At 42.9% G+C, this 24,158-nt stretch overlaps 1 protein-coding gene across 1 annotated transcript in view; it reads right to left on the bottom strand.

Moving 5' to 3' along the window:
- B3glct (beta 3-glucosyltransferase) overlaps positions 1–24,158 on the bottom strand; it is a 124,196-nt gene that overhangs the window by 48,696 nt on the left and 51,342 nt on the right. Inside the window, exons 5-7 of the mRNA XM_045155247.1 lie at positions 23,853–23,929; positions 22,829–22,940; positions 16,008–16,144 (exon numbers count right to left, since the gene is read on the bottom strand). Coding sequence (XP_045011182.1) covers positions 16,008–16,144; positions 22,829–22,940; positions 23,853–23,929 — 326 coding nt within the window. The remainder of the gene's footprint in view (positions 1–16,007; positions 16,145–22,828; positions 22,941–23,852; positions 23,930–24,158) is intronic.

Raw genomic sequence — 24,158 nt, 5'->3', positions numbered from 1 at the left:
AGGAGCCACAGAAACCTTACGCTGGGGTCCATCCCTGAGAGACACTGAGACAGAAATCCGCTGGCTAGAGGGGTCGTATCCAATGTGAAATCTGCTCAGCTGGAGGCAGTTTTCATAAATTAACTTTCTAAAGAGAACTTGGGAATTCTGGTTCGCATAACACGACTGGACCCCAAAAGCTGATTCATTCCTACCTCACTGCCACAGGCAAAAGACAAAAAGGTGTGATCAGAGTATCAGGGATACAGGACGTCCATTGTTAGATGGTTACATCACACATGCCCCTTTCTAACAGACAAGACGCCTCCTAAATACATTTCCCATCTTTCCGCTTTTACTGTTCAAATTATTTCAATTCTTGAAATTTTTTTCTTTAAGGGAAATCTTAGTGGATGAAGAAAGAAATAAAAACCACTGGTAGAATTTGAGGCAGACAATGACGTTCTCTAAAATAAACATATATGTACACCAAAATTTTTAAGTGGCATCTCTTACAAGCCCAAGAGATCTGCCACAAGCAAGTGGTAGTTACCCCAGAGCCACACCTTATCACCAATGTTCCAAGTTAGCTTCAAGAGCCACTGCAGGCCCCAGTCCCTTACTCTGCAAATGTCCAAGTCTTGATGGCAGTTTTCTAATGCCAGGTTCGGTAGCCAGCAGTGCCAAAACACCAATGAAGGTCGGGAAAGTCACCTGGATACTCAGATGAAATGTTCCTTGTTAAGTATTCAGCTGCTGGAGAAATGACAATTGGTACTTCACTTTCCTAATTTTTACAAGTTGTTATATCATGACCCCCCACACACACACAATTGCGTGATTCTAATGACACAATCAGCCAGCCTACAGGTGTCCCAAAATTTTGGGGTCCCTTGGATTTAATGACAGGAAAACTTCCAAGCTGCCTTAACCTGTCCCACATGTGAACCAAGCACTAGACAAAGATCATGAAGGAACTCTGGCTTAAGGCTTGCTATAGAAGAACAATGTAGGAAACTGGTAACATGTTCATACATCCTATCAGAAATTTTTCCAAAGATGCAAGTACTTTTAAAATTGGTCTCATAAATGGATTACCAGGGAGTATTAAATGACCATGTTAATGGATTGCTAGAAAGGCTGCATAATATCAAGTCAATATTCAGTGATGAGAGAATGACAGACAAAATGTTATTTTGGTGAGAAACACTCTAGGAAAGTGTGTCAAGACATGTAGCCCAGGGGATTCGCCATGGAAACTGGTTCCGCCGAAGTAGACCGGTGTGGTGTTGCCTCTTTGGACTCTGTCCTGAGGAGCTGCTAAGGCCCCTCATCAGGATCTTTCCACAGATGGTTGGATCACATCCATCATCAAGGGCTGGGACAGCGTCTGAAGTGCTGAAGGCTTGGGACCCAGTGACTAGGGACAAGGGACCTGCACTTTCTCCACCAGCACCAGCATTCTAAAGACTCCTCTGTTTATGCCTGGCTGTTGTGGAAAAAGGGAATGAGGAAATGGAGTGTCATGAAAGACGAAACCTATATACAAGGGAAGGACAGCCAACTTCCAGAGCGATGTCAAGCAAGCAGTTTTAAGGAAGGAACACAGGCAAGCTGGGGACTTGGTGAAACAGATACTGTGCTCTGTGCAGCTGTGCTCAGCTCAGAAAGTCCCCACATTATCAACATTATCAACAGGCAAGCCCTAACTGGACAGCCAGTCACTTAGATAGCCTCAGGGATATTCCACTCCAAGACAAGGTTTCCCAGACCACAGGTCCGTAAAGGTAGCAGAAGGGAACCAGGCCCTGATCAAGCCAAAGGGGAAAACACACAGAGCATACCATCTCATGTGGCCAGTGCAGGTGGAATACATGGCATCCCCATGAAGAAGTCATGCTGAAAAGTAACATCTGAATTCATCAAGCCTCATGTCCAACTCCCAGCTTCCAGCAAGAAAAAGAAGACGGAGGGACAAGGAGTACAGAAATGAACCAAACTCACCATGTGGAACATTCAAGAATCGCAAAGGATCCAACAAATGACCATGTTGGGGGATGGAAGAAACATAAGAAACATAGAACACACATGAAACAAATGCAGGGCTGGAGAGATGGCTTAGTGGTTAAGGTGCTTGTCTGCAAAGCCAAAGGACCCTGGTTCAATTCCTCAAGACCCACATAAGCCAGATGCACAAGGTAGCGCGTGCATCTGGAGTTCATTTGAAGTGGCTGGAGGCCCTGGTGCGCTCATTGTCTCTCTATCTTTCTGTCACTCTCTCAAACAAATAAATAAAGTCTTAACAAAAAGAAATATATCCCAGAAGAAATACTTATACAATAAATTAATGCTCTACCTATGTAATGAGCCATAAAGCCAGGGAAAGAAGACAAATGAGTCACTATCCCTGTAGTCAGTACTGTTCATTGACTACACAATGCAGTTCCCTAATCCTACTTCTTGGTTTGGATTAAATACTGACCTCCACAATTAGATGGCTTCTGGGGTCAGAACCTGATTAGTCTAAGCCCCCTTGGTCCTGGGGTAGCGTACTATCAGTTACCAATGTAACTACCTGGCCCAGGGATGATGTGCATCTGAGGTGGTATGTGTCTTAACTACCTGGTCCAGGGGTGGTGTACATCTTAACTACCTGGTCCGGGACTGGCGTGCATCTTAACTACCTGGTCCAGGACTGGTGTGCATCTTAACTACCTGATCTAGGGGTGGTGTGCATCTTAACTACCTGGTCCGGGACTGGCGTGCATCTTAACTACCTGGTCCAGGGGTGGTGTGCATCTTAACTACCTGGTCCAAGGGTGGTGTGCATCTTAACTACCTGGTCCGGGACTGGCGTGCATCTTAACTACCTGGTCCAGGGGTGGTGTGCATCTTAACTACCTGGTCTGGAACTGGCATGCATCTTAACTACCTGGTCCAGGTGTGGTGTGCATCTTAACTACCTGGTCTGGGACTGGCGTGCATCTTAACTACCCAATCCAGGGGTGGTGTGCATCTTAACTACCTGATCCAGGACCTGTGTGCATCTTAACCACCTTGTTCAGGGGTGGTGTGCATCTTAACGATCTGGTCCGGGACTGGCATGCATCTTAACTACCCAATCCAGGGGTGGTGTGCATCTTAACTACCTGATCCAGGACCTGTGTGCATCTTAACCACCTTTTCAGGGGTGGTGTGCATCTTAACTACCTGATCCAGGACCTGTGTACATCTTAACCACCTTTTCAGGGGTGGTGTACATCTTAACGACCTGGTCCGGGACTGGCATGCATCTTAACTACACAATCCAGGGGAGGTATGCATCTTAACTACCTGGTCCAGGGGTGGTGTGCATCTTAACTACCTGATCCAGGGGTGGTGTACACCTTAACTACCTGGTCCAGGACTGGCGTGCATCTTAACTATGTGATCCAGGACTGGTGTGCTTCTTAACTACCTGGTCGAGGGGTGGTGTGCATCTTAACTGCCTGGTCGAGGGGTGTGTACATTTTAACTACCTGGTCCAGGACTGGCGTGCATCTTAACTACCTGGTCCAGGGGTACTGTGCATCTGTGTGTGTCTTAACTGGCCAACTAAACTCAGGATAAGCACTCCATTCCATGGCGAGGGGAGAAGTTCTATGTAGCTGGAGATAAATGGAAACTCACAAAATGAACCGAGTTTAGGATGAAGTCAACCTGTTCAGGCAGCAGAAACAGAAGCCCTGTGACTTGGCAGCCCACAACCACACGTCCAATTACAGCAAAAGTATTTCCTTCACCAATGTGAGTTGTTTTTTGTGATTTGCACCCAAGAGCCTGCAAACTGATACAGCTTCAAGTGAGAGGAGGAAACACAGCATCAAATGTGTTAGCTTTGGGACTGGGGCAAATCCACCAGGAAGATCCTATTTTGCATTTGATTGGGCTACTGGATGTTTTATTTATGCCTCCCTTTAGTTCTGTTTCTTGCAGAATAAATAATAAATCTCCTGTTAGAAAATCATTTTTAAATATATCTTTGTACAAGTTAGTTGCTATGCCAGATGAGTTATATCAGCTCATTTATTGTCTGCAGGGGGTAAAGAAAAGGAAAGAAATATGGTCTAAGATAACTAGAATTCCTAATTTGTTACTATGGTAGAGTCTACAATTTTACTTGCTGGCTGTGGAAAGGCAGGGGAGGTAGGGAGAAGAACGTGTGTATTATTAACCAGAAGCATACTACACTCAGTGGATCACTGTTCAACGTGGTAGAGAACAGATGACGCAAATGTAGAAGGTTCTACTTGTTCCTTTACCGCTGCAGTTATGAGGAAAGTGCTGGGAACTTTCAAAATGGCATAGAAAAACTGAGTTTCTTTTCCTTAATTCCTTTAGCAGTAGTTCCCACTGCTATGAATATTTATGTCCCTCTGAATTGGTGTTAGTTGAGCCCCTGAGGTGATTAGGAGGTAGGGCTATGGGCTTCAGGGAGGTGATTAGGTCACAGGGATAGAGCCCCCAAAAGATAATTAGTGCCAGACACTACCTACACAAGACCACCATAAGAGGAGGGAAAGACCATGACATCGAAATAAAAGAGAGACTGATTGAGAGGGGCAGGGGATATGATGGAGAGTGGAGTTTCAAAGGGGAAAGTGTGGGTGGGGGAGGGTATTCCCATGGGATTTTTTTTTATATAATCATGGAAGTTGTTAATAAAAAATATTGGAGGGACTTCCGGTTAAGATGGCGGCGTAGGTACCATGCCAAAGCAGCCTAGGGGGGAAAAAGACCAAAAAAAACTCAGCAAAATACACACTTTTACTAAAAAGTGAGGTGTATAGGAAATTGAGGCGGCAACGGAGAAGTAGAAGAGTTATAGAGCATACAGAGCCTACACAGGCGGGAAAAACGGCTCCGGCAGCTCGGCCAACCGCCGCAGCCGCGGCGCAGCAGAAAGCCGCCAGACTCTCGGCTCGAGCCGCAGGAAAAGCCAGGTGCGGGATGTTCCCCTCACACCACGCTTTCCGCAACTCGGAAACATGAGGGGAGAGCGGCAGCGAGCAGCGGAGGAGAAGACCGCGAGGTAGAAGAACACGTGAAGCAGTGAGAGAACCAGAGCAGCCGCGGCTCCCTCCCCTCCCCCAACGCCTGAACCCAGCTCCAGCGAACACAGCAGCGGCCCGGACCCGGCCACGCCAACTTGGGCTGACAGCGGGACCCAAGCAGGAGCAGAGTTCGGCAGCAACTTCAGTGGCTCCAGCACCAGTACCAGCGGCCCCAGCAGCAGCGGACCCAGGAGCGGCAGCGGCGGCAGATCCCGCAGCAGCGGCTTCGGGGGGAGCAGCGGCAGTGGACACGGCAGTGGCAGCTTCAGCAGCGGTGGTGGCTCCAGCGGTGGCAGCTACGGCAGCAGCAGAGGCAGCAGCAGCGGCTCGGTTTGCCCCGTAGGAAAAGCAAGTGCCCAGCTACAGAAATCAGAACAGCAGCCCGACGACCCAGGCAGCAACTTGACTGAGACCAAAATCACCCAAGGTAACTGGGATTGCACCAGGGAAGGGTCTCACTTGGTCACAAGCTGACTTGGATCCCTCAACAGACCAGAAATCTAAACCTCTTCGTTGATAGAGGATCTGGTCATTATAATAACTACTCTTGCATACATACTCAGGGCTGTTTTTGATTGAATGTGTACAGTGTTTAGTTAAATTTTAGAATCTACCTGTATTTTATTCCACTCAGCCTGCTTGAATACTCCTATAGCAGGGAAACTCAACCCCTAAGAACATCTTTGTAGATACTCTGAGAGTCTTAAGAGCCACACCTAATACCTTAAGGTCCTACCCTGAAAATATATTACATCAAATCAATTGATACAGCTAAGAATACACAGCTAGCTAGAAAATCCAAGCATTAACTTAATCCAACATGCAAAAATATATACATTATAACACAAGAAACACTAAAAAGCAAGACAATATAAATCCACCTAAAAGTATTAATGCATCAGAAATGTCCTCCAGTGAGAAAGAGTTAGAGGAAATGCCTGAGAAAGAGTTTAAAAGAATAATTATAAATATGTTCAAAGAGGTCAAAGAACACATGAAAACAATCAAAGAAGAAATCAAAGAGGAAATCAAAGGAATCAAAGAAGAGGCAGGACACCAATTTAATGAAATAAAGAAGGCAATACAAGACATAAATAGGGAAATAGAAATAATAAAGAAAAACCAGTCAGAATTACTAGCAATGAAGAACACAGTTAATGAAATAAAAAACTCTGTAGAAAATCTTACCAGTAGGATGGATGAGGGAGAGGACAGAATATCTAAGCTAGAAGACCAGGTGGCAGACCTAATGCAGTCCAACAAAGAGAAAGACAAACTTAAAGAAAAGTATGAGTGGGAATTTCAAGATATTCGGGACACTATGAAAAGATCCAATATAAGAATTTAGGGCATAGTAGAAGGAGAAGAACTCCACTCCAGAGGCATAGTAGGCATCTTCAACAAAATCATAGAGGAAAATTTCCCCCAAATTGGGAAAGAGGTGCCAATACAGATACAGGAAGCCTTTAGAACCACAGGTGACAAAACCCAGAAAGAACCTCTCCTCGCCATATTATAATCAAACTTCCAAACACACAAACCAAAGAAAAAATATTGAAAGCAGTTAGAGAGAAAAATCAAGTTACCTACAAAAGCAAGCCCATCAGGATTACAGCAGATTATTCAACACAAACTTTTAAAGCCAGAAGGGCTTGGAGTGATATATTCCAAGTTCTGAAAGATAACAACTATCAACCAAGGTTACTTTATCCTGCAAAGTTATCCATTCAAATAGATGGAGAAATAAAGACATTCCATGACAAAAGCAGGTTAAAGGAGTATTTGAAGACAAAACCAGCTCTACAGAAAATACTTGATAGAATCCTCCATGCTGAACAAAAGGAAAAGCACACATATAAGGAACCTAGAAAAAACAAGCTATACTCAAATACCAGTTAACAGAAGAGAGCACAGGTAGAACCAGTAACACACACACACACACACACACAAAAATGGCAAACATAAATACACACCTTTCAATAATATCTCTTAATATCAACGGTCTCAATGCCCCAACGAAAAGACATAGATTTGCAGACTGGGTTAAAAAGCAGGATCCTACAATTTGTTGTCTCCAAGAAACTCACCTTTCTACAAAGGATAGACATTATCTTAGGGTGAAAGGTTGGAAGACGGTGTTTCAAGCAAATGGGCCTAGAAAACAAGCAGGGGTTGCTATCCTAATATCAGACAGGGTAGACTTTAGTCCGACGTTATTCAAGAAAGATAAGGAAGGTCACTTTATATTGATTAAGGGCACACTCCAACAGGAGGACATTACAATCCTAAACATATATGCACCTAACATGGGGGCTCCCAAATTCGTCAAACAAACACTATTAGAACGAAGGTCACAGATAACACCAAACACAGTGGTGGTGGGTGACTTTAACACCCCACTCTCATCAATTGACAGGTCATCCAGGGAAAGAATAAACAGAGAGGCATCTGGACTAAATGAGGTCATAGAAGGAATGGACCTAACAGATATATACAGGACATTTCATCCAAAGGCTGCAGAATATACATTCTTTTCAGCAGCACATGGAACATTCTCTAAAATAGACCATATATTAGGACACAAAGCAAATCTTAACAAATTCAGGAAAATTGAAATAATTCCTTGCATTCTATCTGACCACAATGGAATTAAACTACATATCAGTAGCAAGAAAGGCTATAGAGCATACACAAAATCATGGAAACTAAACAATACACTACTAAATGATGAGTGGGTCAATGAAGAAATCAAAAAGGAAATCAAAAAATTTATAGAGTCAAATGATAATGAGAACACAACATACCAAAATCTCTGGGACACAATGAAGGCAGTTCTAAGAGGTAAATTTATAGCCTTAAGTGCCTATATTAAGAAATTAGAAAGGTCGCAAGTAAACGACCTAATGCTTCGCCTTAAAGCCTTGGAAAAAGAAGAACAAGGCAAACCAAAAATTAGTACACGGGAAGAAATAATAAAGATTAGGGCAGAAATTAATGAAATAGAAACAAAAAGAACAATCCAAAGAATTAATGAAACAAAGAGTTGGTTCTTTGAAAGGATAAACAAGATTGATAAACCCTTAGCAAATCTGACCAAAAGAAAGAGAGAAGAGACACAAATTAATAAAATCAGAGATGAACAAGGTAACATCACAACAGATTCCAGAGAAATTCAAAAAATCATAGGGACATACTATAAAAGCATATACTCCACAAAGTATGAAAATCTGAAAGAAATGGATGATTTCCTTGATCTATATGACCTACCTAAATTAAATCAAAATGAGATTAATCACTTAAATAGACCTATAACAAACATGGAGATCTGAACAGTTATCAATAATCTCCCAACTAAAAAAAGCCCAGGCCCGGATGGATTCACTGCTGAATTTTACCAGACTTTTAAGGAAGAGCTAACACCATTGCTTCTTAAGCTTTTCCAGGAAATAGAAAAAGAAGGAATTCTACCAAACTCCTTCTATGAGGCCAGCATCACCCTGATACCAAAACCAAGCAAAGATAGAACAAAAAAAGAAAATTACAGACCAATCTCCCTCATGAACATAGATGCAAAATTCTCAACAAAATATTGGCAAACAGAATACAAGAGTATATCAAAAAGATCATTCACCCTGACCAAGTAGGCTTTATCCCAGAGATGCAGGGATGGTTCAACATACGCAAATCTATAAATGTAATATATTACATAAACGGGTTGAAGGACAAAAATCACATGATCATCTCATTAGATGCAGAGAAAGCATTTGACAAAATCCAACATCCCTTCATGATAAAAGTCCTACAGAGACTGGGAATAGAAGGAAAATATCTCAATATAATAAAGGCTATTTATGACAACCCTACAGCCAACATATTACTAAATGGGGAAAAACTGGAAGCTTTTCCACTAAAATCAGGAACAAGACAAGGGTGTCCACTGTCCCCACTTCTATTTAATATAGTTTTGGAAGTCTTAGCCATAGCAATAAGGCAAGAGACACACATAAAAGGGATACAAATTGGAAAGGAAGAAATCAAGTTATCATTATTTGCAGATGACATGATTCTATACATAAAGGACCCTAAAGACTCTACTAGCAAGCTGTTAGAGCTGATCAAAACCTACAGCAATGTAGCAGGATACAAAATAAATACACAGAAATCAGTAGCCTTCATATATGCTAACAACAAACACACAGAGGATGAAATCAGAGAATCACTCCCATTCATAATTGCATCAAAAAAAATAAAATACCTTGGAATAAACCTAACTAAGGAAGTAAAGAATCTATACAATGAGAACTTTAAAACACTCAAGCGAGAAATTGCAGAAGACACTAGAAAGTGGAGAAACATCCCCTGTTCCTGGATTGGAAGAATCAATATCGTGAAAATGGCAATCTTACCTAAAGCAATCTACACATTTAATGCAATCCCTATCAAAATTCCAAAGGCTTTCTTCATGGAAATAGAAAAAACAATCCACAAATTCATTTGGAATCACAAAAAACCTCGAATATCTAAAATAATACTGAGCAACAAAAAAGAGGCTGGTGGTATCACCATACCTGATTTTAACCTATACTACAGAGCCATAGTAACAAAAACAGCATGGTACTGGCACAAAAACAGACATGTAGATCAGTGGAACAGAATAGAGGACCCAGATGTAAGCCCAAGTAGCTATAGCCACCTGATATTTGATAAAAATGCCAAAAATACTCATTGGAGAAGAGACAGCCTCTTCAGCAAATGGTGTTTTGAAAACTGGATAAATATCTGCAGAAGGATGAAAATAGATTCTTCTCTCTCGCCATGCACAAGAATTAAGTCCAAATGGACTAAAGACCTTAACATCAGACCGGAAACTTTGAAACTGCTAGAGGAAAAAGTAGGGGAAACCCTTCAACATATTGGTCTTGGCAAAGACTTTCTGAATACAACCCCAATTGCTCAGGCAATAAAACCACAGATTAACCACTGGGACCTAATGAAATTACAAAGATTTTGCACCGCAAAGGACACAGTGAAAAAAGCAAAGAGGCAACCTACAGAATGGGAAAAAATCTTCGCCAGCTATATATCTGATAGAGGATTAATATCTAGGATATACAAAGAACTCAAAAAGTTAAATAATAAGGAATCAAACAAGCCAATCAAAAAATGGGCTATGGAGCTAAATAGAGAGTTCTCAAAGGAAGAAATACGAATGGCATATAAGCATCTAAAAAAATGTTCTACGTCACTAGTCATCAGGGAAATGCAGATTAAAACTACATTGAGATTCCATCTCACTCCTGTCAGATTGGCCACCATCATGAAAACAAATGATCATAAATGTTGGCGGGGATGTGGAAAAAAAGGAACCCTTCTGCACTGCTGGTGGGAATGTAATCTGGTCCAGCCATTGTGGAAAACAGTGTGGAGGTTCCTAAAACAGCTAGAGATTGATCTACCATATGACCCAGCTATAGCGCTCCTAGGCATATATCCAAAGGACTCATCTCATTTCCTTAGAAGTACATGCTCGACCATGTTTATTGCTGCTCAATTTATAATAGCTGGGAAATGGAACCAGCCTAGATGTCCCTCAACAGATGAGTGGGTAATGAAGATGTGGTACATTTATACAATGGAGTTCTACTCAGCGGTAAAGAAAAATGAAGTTATGAAATTTGCAGAAAAATGGATGGACCTGGAAAGTATTATACTAAGTCAGGTAACCCAGGCCCAGAAAGCCAAGCGCCACATGTTCTCTCTCATATGTGGATCCTAGCTACAGATGACTGGGCTTCTGCGTGAGAATGAAAATACTTAGTAGCAGAGGCCAGTAAGTTGAAAAGGAGACATAAAGGGTGGAGAAAGGAAGGGAGGAGGATACTTAATAGGTTGATATTGTATATATGTAATCACAATGATTGTAATGGGGAGGTAATATGATGGAGAATGGAATTTCAAATGGGAAAGTGTGGGGGTGGGGAGGGAGGGAATTACCATGGGATATATTTTATAATCATGGAAAATGTTAATAAAAATTAAAAAAAATATATTGGAAAAAAAAAGATGATTAGTATAAATACAAAAGAAGGCCAGAGGAGCATATTTGCTTCTGATCACATGAGGACAGACTGAGGCATTATCTATAAGCTAGAAAGTGGCCCTTGGCAGCCACGGAAATGGCAAGTTTCTTCCCTTGGAGTTCCCAGACACTAGCACTCCTAGAAATGCACTCCTAACATTTGTAAAGCCACTTCATCTAGTCTTTGGTTACCATGGTGCAAACAGACCGAGGTCCCTGCACATCCAGCTGTAACTGTGAGGCTCTTGGTTCTTCTCCTACCTCAGAAGAAAACATTCTTAGGCCTTACCAGAAGAGGAGGCCTGAGATGCTGTGGCAGTTTGACTCAGGTGTCCCCCATAAACTGAGGTGTTCTGAATGCTAGGTTCCCAGCTGATGGGAGATTTGGGAACTGAGTCCCCCTGGTGGCAGCAATATTATTGGGGGCGGGCTTATGGGTGTTATAGCCAGTTTCCTCTTGCCAGTGTTTGGCACACTCTCTTGTTCCTGTTGTCCACCTGATGTTGTCCAGGAGGTGATGTTCACCCTCTGCTCATACCATCGTTTTCCCCTGCCATTGTGGAGCTTCCCCTGGAGTCTGTACGCTAAAATAAACCCTGTTTTTTTCCCTTAAGCTGCTTTTGGCCCAGTGATTTCTGACAGCAACACCAACCTGACCGCAACAGATGCCATGGAAGCTGGGCACCTGGCCGTCTCCCTCAGCAACCGATGTGGTCGCTGACTGCGTGCACACACATGGTCTCCTGAGGGACTCCCCACCACCATTCCTGGGGGAATGCCAAGTAAGCCAGAGCACAAAGCCACCCCTGGACAAGGCTCATGCTGAGCTAGCAAACAAGCTGCTCAACACCAAGAGGGCTGCATGGGCTTCCCTGCTAGAGCGAGATGGGGAAACTCCCTAGGCAACCAGGAGACGCTCTCAGAGGGAGGCCGTGCAGAGAAAGCTTCAGGAAAGTGGTTCCACTCCTGGGGACGCGGTGTGGGGTCTGCCTAGCTCTCGGGGTTGTGACAGGCCCCACACTTGCACGTCACACAGCAGGGGGACCTCCATTCCCCAGCAGAGCTTGACTGCGGGAGGACACTAGAAGAGAAGCAGGCTTCAAAAGAGACTAGAATGCTCAACTCAGAGAAACCCTGGCCACACAGGATAAGTCGGTCCCACTCTTCCAAGCTACAAACCTAAGTAGAGTGAGGGAGGAAGCACCAGGGAGGCCTCTCAGCCGGGGCCTGGGGAGCTTCCGGGACAGGCAAGACCCACCTCCTCGGCCTAGGCTATGATGAACTCAGAGCTTCTGTTTTGTAAGTGTCCAGGCCGAACAAAGGCAACTGAACCTGACCCCAAAGGCAACTGAACCTGAACCCCAAACACAAAACTCAGCAGGCAAAGTGGCCCAGGAGCTCCTCGCCTTCAAACTGCAGCAAAGCAAAGCTGGTTTCATGCGAGATGAAACAACCTTGAGCTGCTGAAGGCAGGGGTGCTTTTCCTGCCCCCCACGGAGAGAAGTCTTCACCACACGTGGGGCTGGCGAAGCTGCTGTTCACACACAGGTGGACTCCAGGAGCCCCTCACTCCAGTTATCAAACTACTCAAAACCCATCTAAACACTTGGCTCAGTGGTTAAAGGCACTTGTTGGAGAAGGCTAATGGCCTGGGTTCAATTCCCCAGTACCCATGTAAAGCCAGATGCTCAAAGTGATGCACGCATCTGAAGTTTGTTTGCAGTGGCAAGAAGCCCTGGCATACCCATTCTCTCTCTCTCTTTCTCCCTCCCTCCCTCCTCCTCTCTCTTTGCTTCTAAATAAATAAAGTATAAAACTATGTAACTATGAAAAGAAAACAAGGGAAATACCTCAGGTCATTGGAATGGGCAAGAATTTCTTTAAATAAGATCTCAAAAGCATGAATAAAAAGCAAACACACAAAAAGCCATCAATATTGTATCAAATCAACATAATGGATGGACAAACAACACAATGGGAGGAAACATTTCCAAACTACACTTTTGACTAGAGATCACTATCCAACATATATAAGAAACTAAAAGACTCACTAGCAAAAAGCTAACCTGACTAAAAAGTGAACAATGGGCCGGGCATGGTAGTGCACGCCTTTAACCCCAGCACTCGGGAGGCAGAGCTAGGAGAACCACTGTGAGTTTGAGGCCAGCCTGAGACTATATAGTGAATTCCAGGTCAGCCTGGGCTAGAATGAGACTGAACCTTTAAAAAAATAAACAAAACAAAACAAAGAGGAGAAAGGGAAAGAAGAAAGAAAAAGGAAAGAGCTGCACATTGGGGCTGGGGAGAGGGCTCAGCGATTAGGAGGACTTACCGCTTAAGCATGAGGGTCTGGGAGGGCCGTGGCCTGAGTTCGACTCCCCAGAACGTACCTTAAACACCGAGCGGGTCCACAGTCTGTAAGCCCGTGGAATTCCCAGCAAGATGAAGGGACACACACACAGAATAGAGAATCACTGGGACTCACCGACTTAAAACTGACAGCTCCGGACTGAGGGAGATGGGACTACATGGATGAGCAACAGGGAAGGGCCATGAGCCACCTTGAGCATCTGGCTTTGGGTGAGTACTGGGAATCGAGCCCAGTCCATCAGGCTTTTCAAACGAGTGTCGCTAACCACTGAGCAATCTCCCCAGCCCTAGTTTTAGGCCTTGTATTTTAGTGTTTCGATGCATTTTGAGCTGAGTTTTATAACCTCAGTGAGAAGAGGGGTCATCCAAGGAAGAATGGTCAAAAGCACAGAAGACATCAAATGCCGGGAAGGTTGCGGCAAGAAGGTTGTGCTTGTAGAATGTCAATAGGATGCAAGTTAGTACAGCCATGTGGAAAAAGTACAGAGGTTCCTTTAAAGAAATGAAAAAATACAGGGGGCTGGGGAGATGGCTCAGCAGTTGATGGCACATGCTTACAATGCCTGCAAGCCTGGGTTCTATTCCCAAGCCACATGGGTCAGATGCAAAAATAATAGTAATAATAAAGTGACGCCATCTGGCATTTGTCTGCAGCAGCAAAAGGCCCTGGTACACATGTGCACACACACACACACACACACACACACACACACACAAATAAGTAAACAAAAACATAACTACTATATGATCCAACAACCCAAACAGGCATATTTCCAAAGTGAAGGAACACAGTATGTTAGAGACATCCATCCTCCTGTGTGTGACAGCATTATTCAAAACAAATGGAAAGAGCCTACATGTCCATCAACTGATAAATGGATAAAGAAAACACAATACATTTACACCACAGGATACCAGTAAGCCACAAAAGAAATTAACCCAGACATCTGCAGCAATAGGGATAGAAGTAGAGATTAGATGTTTAGTGAAATAAGCCAGACAGAGCAAGACAAGTGTCTTACCATCTTGCCAACATGTGGCATATGAAAACGCTGATCTTAATGCACAAGGTGGCACATGCATCTGGAGTTTGTTTCCAGTAGCTGGAGCCCTGGTGCACCCATTCTATCTGCCTCTCTCTTTCATCTCTTTCTCCAATAAAAAATAAATAAATAAACAATTTTTTTTTAGCTGATCTCATAGAAACACAGCACAATAGTGGATGCCAGAGGTTGAGAATGGCCAAGGGGAGAGAAGAATTGGGGAAAAGTTGATAGATGGGTACTAAGTCACAAGCAGATAGAAGCAAGAAATCCTAGGGTACATTGCACAGTGATAGATAATAGTTACAGGCTGTAATAATTTGAAAATACCTAGAAGAAAGGCATTTGAATGTCCTTATCATAAATGATGAAAGCCTGAGGTGACAGATAACGTGTAACCTGGCTTAAACATAACAAAATGGATACTGTATGGTAACCATTAGCATGTCTGTATCATATTTCTGTGTCAGTTAAAAAAAATTAATTAAAATTTAAATTAATTAAAATAAAAATTAAATTATTTTTTTAAAGCACAGATTTGGGGGGGGTGGGCTTTGTTTTTCACATGTGGCAGGCACTCACTTTACCACAGAGTTGAGAGTTCTGGCTCCGTGTGGGGGTCGCGGGTGGTGGTGTGCGCGTGGGAAAGAGGACACACACCGCACAGAACCTGCGTGTGTGCAGGGGGTCGTGAAGATGTTTAGGAAACCATGAGTCGACAAGCTCTCTACTACCCTGCGTGTCTGCTGGGCTAGCATGTCTTCCATGTCCTAGAGACGGGGCATTTAATGAGACATGACAGCAGTGTTTTCACCCCCCACCCCCGAGGTTTAATGGCCACAGATGTTCTTCAACCTTCCTTTCCCCAGAGGACACCAAGGCACAATTACTCTCCGGCAGTCACACCCACAAAAACCCGTGGACCACCGCGCCCCTCTCAACATCCGACTCAGGCAGCTTCCCGGTCTGTCTTCCGCTGCACGAAACTGCTCAGCGGCTGCCACGGGCACAGAAACCACCAGACGTGACCTTCGCTAGTTGCCCTCTGCCCAGCTCAAGCCTCAGTCCCGGTAACTACCATCCGTGCCAAGCCCTCCAAGTCCCTGGGGCATGTTCTCGGTGGTGATCGGTGGCACACCAGCAAACGAGCCCCCTTTACAACAGTCATGATTCCCCCACGCGCTCCACTCCGGTGGTCCCTTGTGCTCTCCGCTCACCCCACGGCCATCGTGAACCCCGATCTGCAGGTGACGCGGAGGAGAGGAGTGGTCTGTCTGAGGGGAAGTCACATCCTCCGATGCCTTGCCCCAGTCCTTTCTTCCCATCGCCACACACCGCGCCACTGGCTGAAAAACTCACCTGAAGGCCTACAAGCCATCAGTCAAACCGCAAGAGAACTCGCTGGAACAACATGGCAGAAAAAGTCCAACAACACATTCTTACTTGTTTACAAGTGGAACGCTGAGGGCCCAGCCAGCAGCAAAGTCTGGATATTTGAAAACGGCGGGATTTTCGGAAAAGGCATAGTGGTGGATGATTGTCGATTCTTCATCATGTAACGCTTTCCCTAAAAACCATTCCTGTTAAATAAAAATATAGAATGGCAGTTTTTGAAAAGTCATTTTATGTAAGACCAAAATGAAGTCACCATTAGCTTTGGTTAACTAAATGTCTTGGCAGATACAGAGCTGACACAAAGCATATATTGTATAATCTGAATAAAAATAGAATAAAGGACTGGGGAGATGGCTTAGTGGTTAAGGTGCTTGTCTGCAAAGCCTAAGGACCCAGGTTTGATTCCCCAGAGTCCATGTAAGCCAGATGCACAAGGTGGCACATGCACCTGGAGTTTATTCGCAGTGACCAGAGTCTCTGGTGTGCACATTCTCTCTGTCTCTCTTCTGTCTCTCTCTTTCTCTCTGCTTGCAAATAAATACAAGATCTTTTAAAAATACAGTAAGCAGCTGGGTATGGTGGTGCACGCCTTTAATCCCAGCACTCGGGAGGCAGAGGTAGGAGGATCGCCATGAGTTCAAGGCCACCCTGAAACTACAGAGTTAATTCCAGGTCAGCCTGGACCAGAGTGAGACACTACTTTGAAAAACAAAAAACAAACAAAAATAAATAAATACAATAAGCACTACAATGATAAACTTATCTTAATCTCCTTATGTTAAAAAAAATTCAAGATCAGTTCAACATTATGAACAAAATGTTAGTCTTCATTATACCATAAATGTAAAAGCATATTTTTTTGTTTTCTTCTTTATTATATTTTTAGTTAACACTGTGTACTGAAACTTTTTTTTTTTTTTTGTAGACCAGGCTGGGTTTGAATTCCCTATGTAGCCCAGACTGGCCACAAACACATGGGCATACTCCTGCCTCAGCCTCTTGAGTGCTAGGATTACAGCCTTCATTGTTACATTTTCATGTGCACACATTTATGTAATTACACTTTGTTCTCATTCATTACTGCCCTCCCTCACCTTCCCTCACCCTCCCTCCACTCTTGCTGGCCCCTTTTGTTCTCCCAAATAGACCCTCCTCTGCCTTCATGAACATCTGATTTTATAACCCACTAAAAGGAATTTTGCAGGGCTGGGAAGATGGCCTAACAGTTCAAGGTGGTTGCTTGTAAAGCCTGGAAGCCTGGAATTTGATTCCCCAATGCGCACATAAAGCCTGGCGCCAAATCTGGCATCTGTTTGGTGGTGCACCCCCCACCACACACACACACACACACACACACACACACACACATACACACAAATTTTAAAAGATCAATTTTGCGTTTCTAGTATATTTTTTTCCTTTTTCTACTTTGGGTAAAGCTATGACACTCATGGCTTTGCAGTATTGTATTTTAAGTACATTGTTTAATTTACAATGATATTGATTTTTCTGAGAAAGTATTATTTTTTTAAAGCATTCAATTTAATGATTTTTTTTTAATTTTTATTTATTTATTTATTTGAGAGCGACAGACACAGAGAGAAAGGCAGATAGAGGGAGAGAGAGAGAATGGGCGCGCCAGGGCTTCCAGCCTCTGCAAACGAACTCCAGACGCGTGCGCCCCCTTGTGCATCTGGCTAACGTGGGACCTGGGGAACCGAGCCTCGAACCGGGGTCTTTAGGCTTCACAGGCAAGCGCTTAACCGCTAAGCCATCTCTCCAGCCCCAATTTAATGATCTTTGCCCATGTTTTCATGGGTGAAGGTTTTCCTAGCCCTCTTTAAGCCCAGTGTGGAGGGCCGTGCTTCCTCGCAGGAGCGAGTCTGCACTCCACACTACTGTGCCACACAAGGCCCTGCCCTCGTGAGGCTTAGCTTCTTTCAGTAGGGGAACATTTTAGAAAACAGGTAAAACCGCATGGATATACGTAACTTTACGTGGGGATAAGCGTTATGAAAAAGCAAAATGGAATAAAGGGACAGAGCGATGGGATTTAAGACGGAGGGACTGGAACTTCTGTTTCAGATAAGGAAACCTTTGCCAACTAAGGACTTCGTCTGAAAGGCGGGGTACGCTTCAGCATGCAGCATAGCGGGGAGACAAGCATGGCCACTGACTGGGCCTCTCTGGGAAAGAGAGGGAAACCTGTTATGATATAACAAATGAACAAGGGTGAAATAACATCGAGAAGCCCACGGAGGGGCCAAACGTCTGGAAAAGAACAGCAGAATATGTACTTAATGCCAAGTCCCTGAGGTGGGGAAAAGCTCAGGACTTCAATGAGAAAGGAAGTCTAGTCTGGGCTGGAACACAGCAGGTGTGGGGGACAGGGTACAGAAGAGTCAGGCAGGAGGCAGACCAGGGTCGGTCACCCACGCCTGAGAAAAGGGACATAATCTTTACTCGGCGTGCAGTGAAAGGCTTCCGGCGCCGGCCACAACACAATAGCCTGCATCAAGCTACACTCCCACAGTAAAAAGCATAAACGCTGTGGAGATGGCTCAGTGGACAAAACGCTTGGCACTCATGCGAGGGTACCCAAATTTGAACCCCAGATCCCACACAGGAAGCGTGGTGAGCGTCTATCATCCCAGCATGCTGACACCGATAATGAAACAGGAGGCAGGCACAGAATTTCCCAGAAGCTCGTGGCGGGCACGGCAAAGAATCCAAGGACGAGAACGCAGAGGGAGAAAGGCTGACTCCCATGAGGTGGTTTGGTGCCAGAACAACTAACAAGGAGCAGAAGCTCTGGTAAAGTGACTGGAGCAGGCCCCGGGGAGGCTGAGGACACTTAAACATATCACTCAGCTCAAGTACCCTAAGTTCTAGAAGTTTGTCTCTAGGCAACCAATGCTGTCTTACTCTATGCCTTCTTAGAATATAAAAGCTGGTGGGCACAGTATATAAGCACTTTAAGGATTTGTTAAGATCTTTATTGTGCCAGTGGCTAGATCCCAAGTACCTCCCAGAGTCATCCTTTTGGTCCGTTCAGCAACAGGGCAGAAGAGAACCGAGCGGCTTGCTTAGATTCACAGCCCCACGTGGTGACTTTCCTCTGGAAGCTTAGGGATTCATTAGCATTACCGGATGAAAAGAATGTGCACAGTTCAAGATATAGGAATGGGTCACGACTTTCTGAACAGGACACTGGTCACTCAGGACATAAGGACAATTGACAAAAGGGCCCTCATGAAAAAAAGCTTCTGTACAGAAAAGGAAATAGTTGAACAAGTGAAGAGACAACCTACAAAATAGAGAAAATCCTTACCAGCTATACAGGTGACAGAGTATTAATATCTACAATGTACAAAGAACTCAAAAAAAATTAAACACAAAAATAAATAGCCCAGTCCAAAAAATAATAAAAATGGTCTAAGGAACTGAACAGAGAGTTCTCAAAAGAAGAAATATGAATGGCCAACAAATATTTTCTAAAAAGAGCTCAACATCTTTAGCCATCAGGGAAATGCAAATTAAAACCACATGGAGATTCCATCTCACCACAGTCAGAATGGCTATTATCAAGAAAACAAATGACAACACGTGGTGGTGAGGTGTGGGGAAAGAGGAGCCCTTGTCACTGTTTGAAGGACGGGTAAACTGGTGTAGCCACTGTAGAAATCAGTGTGAAGGTTTCTCAAGAAGTTGAAAATGGATTTACCGTACGACCCAGCTCCAGCCCTCCTGGGCGTGCACCCTGAGGACTGTACACTTGACTACCTGCTCACCCATGTTCACTCTTCTGGTCACAATATCAAGGAGATGTGAAATCAGCCTAGATGCTTGTCAGCGGTTGAATGGATAATGCAAACATGGGTACATACATACACACAATGGAATTCTATTCAGCCATGAAGAGAAATCAATTCATGAAATTTGTAGGAAATTAGTGGAACTAGAAAATATATCATGCAAGGCAACCCAGGCGCATGAAATAACATCATGTGTTCTCCCGCATGCAGATCTTAGCTCGGAATCTTTATGTAAGTGTGTTCGTGTGGGAGTGGGAAGGTGGCGATGCCAGGAGAGGAGGAAGAGGCCCATGGCGGGGCGAGGGAGGCTCCCAAGGACAGGCGCGGGGAAGGCAGTGGGTGTTAAGTGCCATGAGAGTCACAGGGAGAGCACTGGGGGTGGAAAGCACGGGCACGGATGAGGACAGGGAGGAGGGGGAGAGGGTGAGGCCAAGCAACCGAAACTAAATATGTACAAAGAAAAATAAAATAATTAAATTTAAAAAGGGGGAAAAAAAGTTCAGTTAATATCAAAGCAAGTGACCTTGGAGATGTAAATTTTAAAAGCTTTAATAAAAATCAATAATCTAGCATCTCAATCAAATAACCTTAAATTCTATGAAAATCACCCTACTTAAAGTACTATGCCAAGAAAGCTTATATAAAGAAAATTGACACGTCAGTATATTTTATGTACCCTTCTTACTAATCTTTCACTAGTAAACCCAGTTCCAGACATAATTTTATATAAACCATGTTATAGTTTATCTCCTAATTACAATATTTAGCTATTATGAAGCCTATGAGATTTTTAAATATTTTACTGAGGCTATAAAATAGTTTAAGGAAGAAATTAATGTAGAATCTATGGAAAATAATGACTTTCATAGTGGCTTCATGGAAAGAATAATAAAGATAAACTTTAATGTGGTCTATTAGTATACTAGAATTACTTTCAACCTGTTACCACAGTTCACTTCTATTAAAAAATAAATCAAAAGAGTCAATATTCTTCATCAAATATCTAAATATTAAAAAGTGCATTATGCAGAAAAAGTCCAAATAGGATAAGGAAATTTATAGAAATCACCTAGGAAGACAATTCAGTAAAAATCAATTAAGAAAGATTAAACTTTTCATTTAAAATATTGTATTAACAGCACAAATCTACATTTGTAAGACTGCAAAAAGGTACTGAAGGGAAAAATACCAGAATCAAACAAGATACATATTATCCTAACATATTATATAATTATTATTTCAATATCAATTATTTGTGTCAATCTCAAAGCCAGGTTTGCTGCACAGTTTTCTTCTAAGATTTCAAATCATAAAAGAAAAATCCACATGGGTTTGAATTAACTACATTGTATAACCTTTATTCCTTAATGTTAGTTTCAAAAGAAGGAAAGGAATTCTACATTTTTTTTCATATTGCAGAGTTCTAAAATGGAGGAAAGTGTCACATTTTACCTGTGTTTTGAACTTGCTTTTCATGAACTTGCTTTGAACTTTTACATTTATCATTCCAATTTTCATTAAAAAGCACAGTGAGTCACTCACTATCTCCTGTACAGAATTAGAACTACGGATAATGGAAAAATAAACTCCAGGTGAAATGAATACTGGGAGGAGGTTGAAACTCCTAAATCCTAACAAAGATTTGGGAGTTTGCCTCGAGTTGAAAGGAAAACATAAAAGTCTAATACATGGTTTACATGAGACATAGCAACAAGGTACACAGATGCTGGTTCACATCATTGGAGAAGACTGGATGAGACAGGTTCATAATTCTCTTCTCTGAAAACATTATTTCTCTTCACCTAATGACCTTCTCAAACAATTATAACCATAACTTCTCAGAAATCAAAAGCAGAGAAATTATGATGTCTCTTCCAGCATCTAAAAATCATCAAAATCAGTGGTTTTTATTATAGTATGGGACTGTCCAGTATTTGAAAAATCAATTACTGATCATTGCCTCCCAGATTTCACATCTGTATCAAAAACCAAGCAGGCCCAGAACCTGCTTTGGGTGCCACGTGAGACCCTGTTCCTGAGTCTGGAGTGGGTGTTTGGATTGAGCAAGTTTCTAGAGGAACCAGAAAGGGCCCCACTCTCTGTGGCCTAAGTTTAAGGGTCCCACAAAGTGATCATATTGTCACTTTTTTTTTATTTGAGGATTAAATGACTCAATTTACTGTGGATATATTTCCCTGGCAGCCAGCCCTCTGAACCTACAGCGGGGCACAGCAGAGAAAGAAAGCTGGTTTTTTCAGGGTTTGCGGTTATTTGCAAACATTCATAACACTTCCTAAACTCTCAATGCTTGCTCGGCTCAGGCTAGAGATTCACAGGCACCCCAGTGCTCTGTAAACCCTGCACGAAGTGAGACAAGAAAACATGAACGCAGCCACGGACTTCAGTGAACAGCCTCCGACGCGAGGCATCTGCTTGCCTTCTCCTCTTCTTCTCCTAAGTCCCACCCAGCCCACAGTGTTGTCTGCTGTCCTGACCCTTCTGGATTACAATCAATGCCCACTAGATGCTTCTAACAGCACGTGCACCATTCTCATTAGAGAAGTCTCGGTTATACCTTTTGTCTCTGGTGGCTTGTCATTTCTGTCCTAAATCAGCCACGTGCTTGGGATCTTTGCTCTAGCCCCTGCCATAGTGCCCAATATACCACTGTTACCCCCAAAGTATTTCTACATTTTTATATATGTGCTGTTGTTGTTTAATAAAGAAAAATAAGCATTTTTAAGTTCATTTTAGGGCAAACTATTCTGGAACTCTTCAGTAGTATTTTTTTTTAAATCTTTCTTGAGTTGCCAATACATATAAATACACTGTCTTTCCCACTTAAAATGGCTTATTATATGTTCTATCTCTCTAACTGCTAAAAGCCTCAATGAGAATGTTATGACACAACTTCCAGAAGTTAAACCATTATTTCATTCTTTTTTATTTTAAATTGAGTGCTTTTGTTAAGTTCTAGCACCTCTTAATAAAAACTAAGTTTTCTCTGAATAATTTCCCCAAAAGTATAAATATTGGCATTGAAGTTGTATTCACCTTAGATGGATCATATCTTCTGAGCACTTCTAAGAGTTTTGGAATTTGTATTCTTGTTTCTTCTTCACAGAAGAAAATCCATGATGAATTTCTGCTATACGTTACAGAAAAGCTGACCAAAAAGAAAAAAAAAAAAATCCAGTTATAGCATCTGAGTTTATGACACAGTATATAATTCTTGAGATGAGTTTATAATTAGATTTAAAACTGGTAATGGAAACTGATGAAGAGCAAAGAGAATAGCAAGACAGCTCTACTGTGATTTCCTGCATATGTTCCCCATCAATACACCGACATAGGCTGTAGAAAAACCAGATCTACAGAACAGCTACTGCTCTTAAAGTTCATTTTCTCCATAACAACCTTAATTTAGAAGATAATTCTCACATATCAGCTTAAAGTAATCCTTTAAGAAAGTACATTTGAAAATTAAAAACTAGAGCCGGGTGTGGTGGTGCGCACCTTTAATCCCAGCACTCGGGAGGCAGAGGTAGGAGGATCGCCATGAGTTCAAGGCCACCCTGAGACTACAGAGTTAATTCCAGGTCAGCCTGAGCTAGAGTGAAACCCTACCTCAAAAAACCAAAAAGAAAAAAATTCAAAACTCTACATGGTGAAGAAACAGTCACCAGGGCTGGAGAGATGGCTCAGTGGCTAAGGTGCTGGCTTGTGAAGCCTAAGGACCCAGGCTTGATTCACCAAGACCCATGTAAGCCAGATGCACAAGGTGGTACATGCATCTGAAGTTCATTTTCAGTGGCTAGAGGCCCTGAAGTACCCATTCTCCCTGCCCTCCCTTTTCTGTCTGTCTGTGTCTTTCTCTGTGTCATAAACAAATAAATATTTTTTAAAAGGAAGCAGTCATCAGGAAGTCTATAGGTAATATAGTAATCAAAAGAGTAAAATTCTGCTTCCATTATTTACTGATTCTGAGAAAAAAACCCTTTTAATTGAAAAATCTAGGGAACTCAAGTGTGCTATCAGTATGCCAGCAATTTATGCATTTTGAGTTAAACATACATACTGTGGTAACAAGGGAATGATGGTCCAAGCACCTTCCTGCTTCGCCAGCTGATGGAGAAGGAGGACTGTAGGGAGTTCCTGAAAATGCAATGATCCAAGAAGAGAAATAAGAACACAACAGGCCGGGACAGATGACTTAGCAGTCAAAGCACTTGCCTGAAAAGCCAAAGGAACCTAGGTTCGATTCCCCAGAGCCTACGTAAGCCAGATGCACAAGGTGGCACATATGTCTGGAGTTCATTTGCAGTGGCTGGAGGCCCTGGTGTGCCCAATCTCTCTCCCTCTCTCTCTCTCATTAATACATAAA

Source organism: Jaculus jaculus, chromosome 7, assembly GCF_020740685.1.
Source record: "Jaculus jaculus isolate mJacJac1 chromosome 7, mJacJac1.mat.Y.cur, whole genome shotgun sequence".
NCBI lineage: Eukaryota > Metazoa > Chordata > Mammalia > Rodentia > Dipodidae > Jaculus > Jaculus jaculus.
Note: the sequence above shows the minus strand (reverse complement) of the source record. Positions and strands in the feature narration are given on the sequence as shown.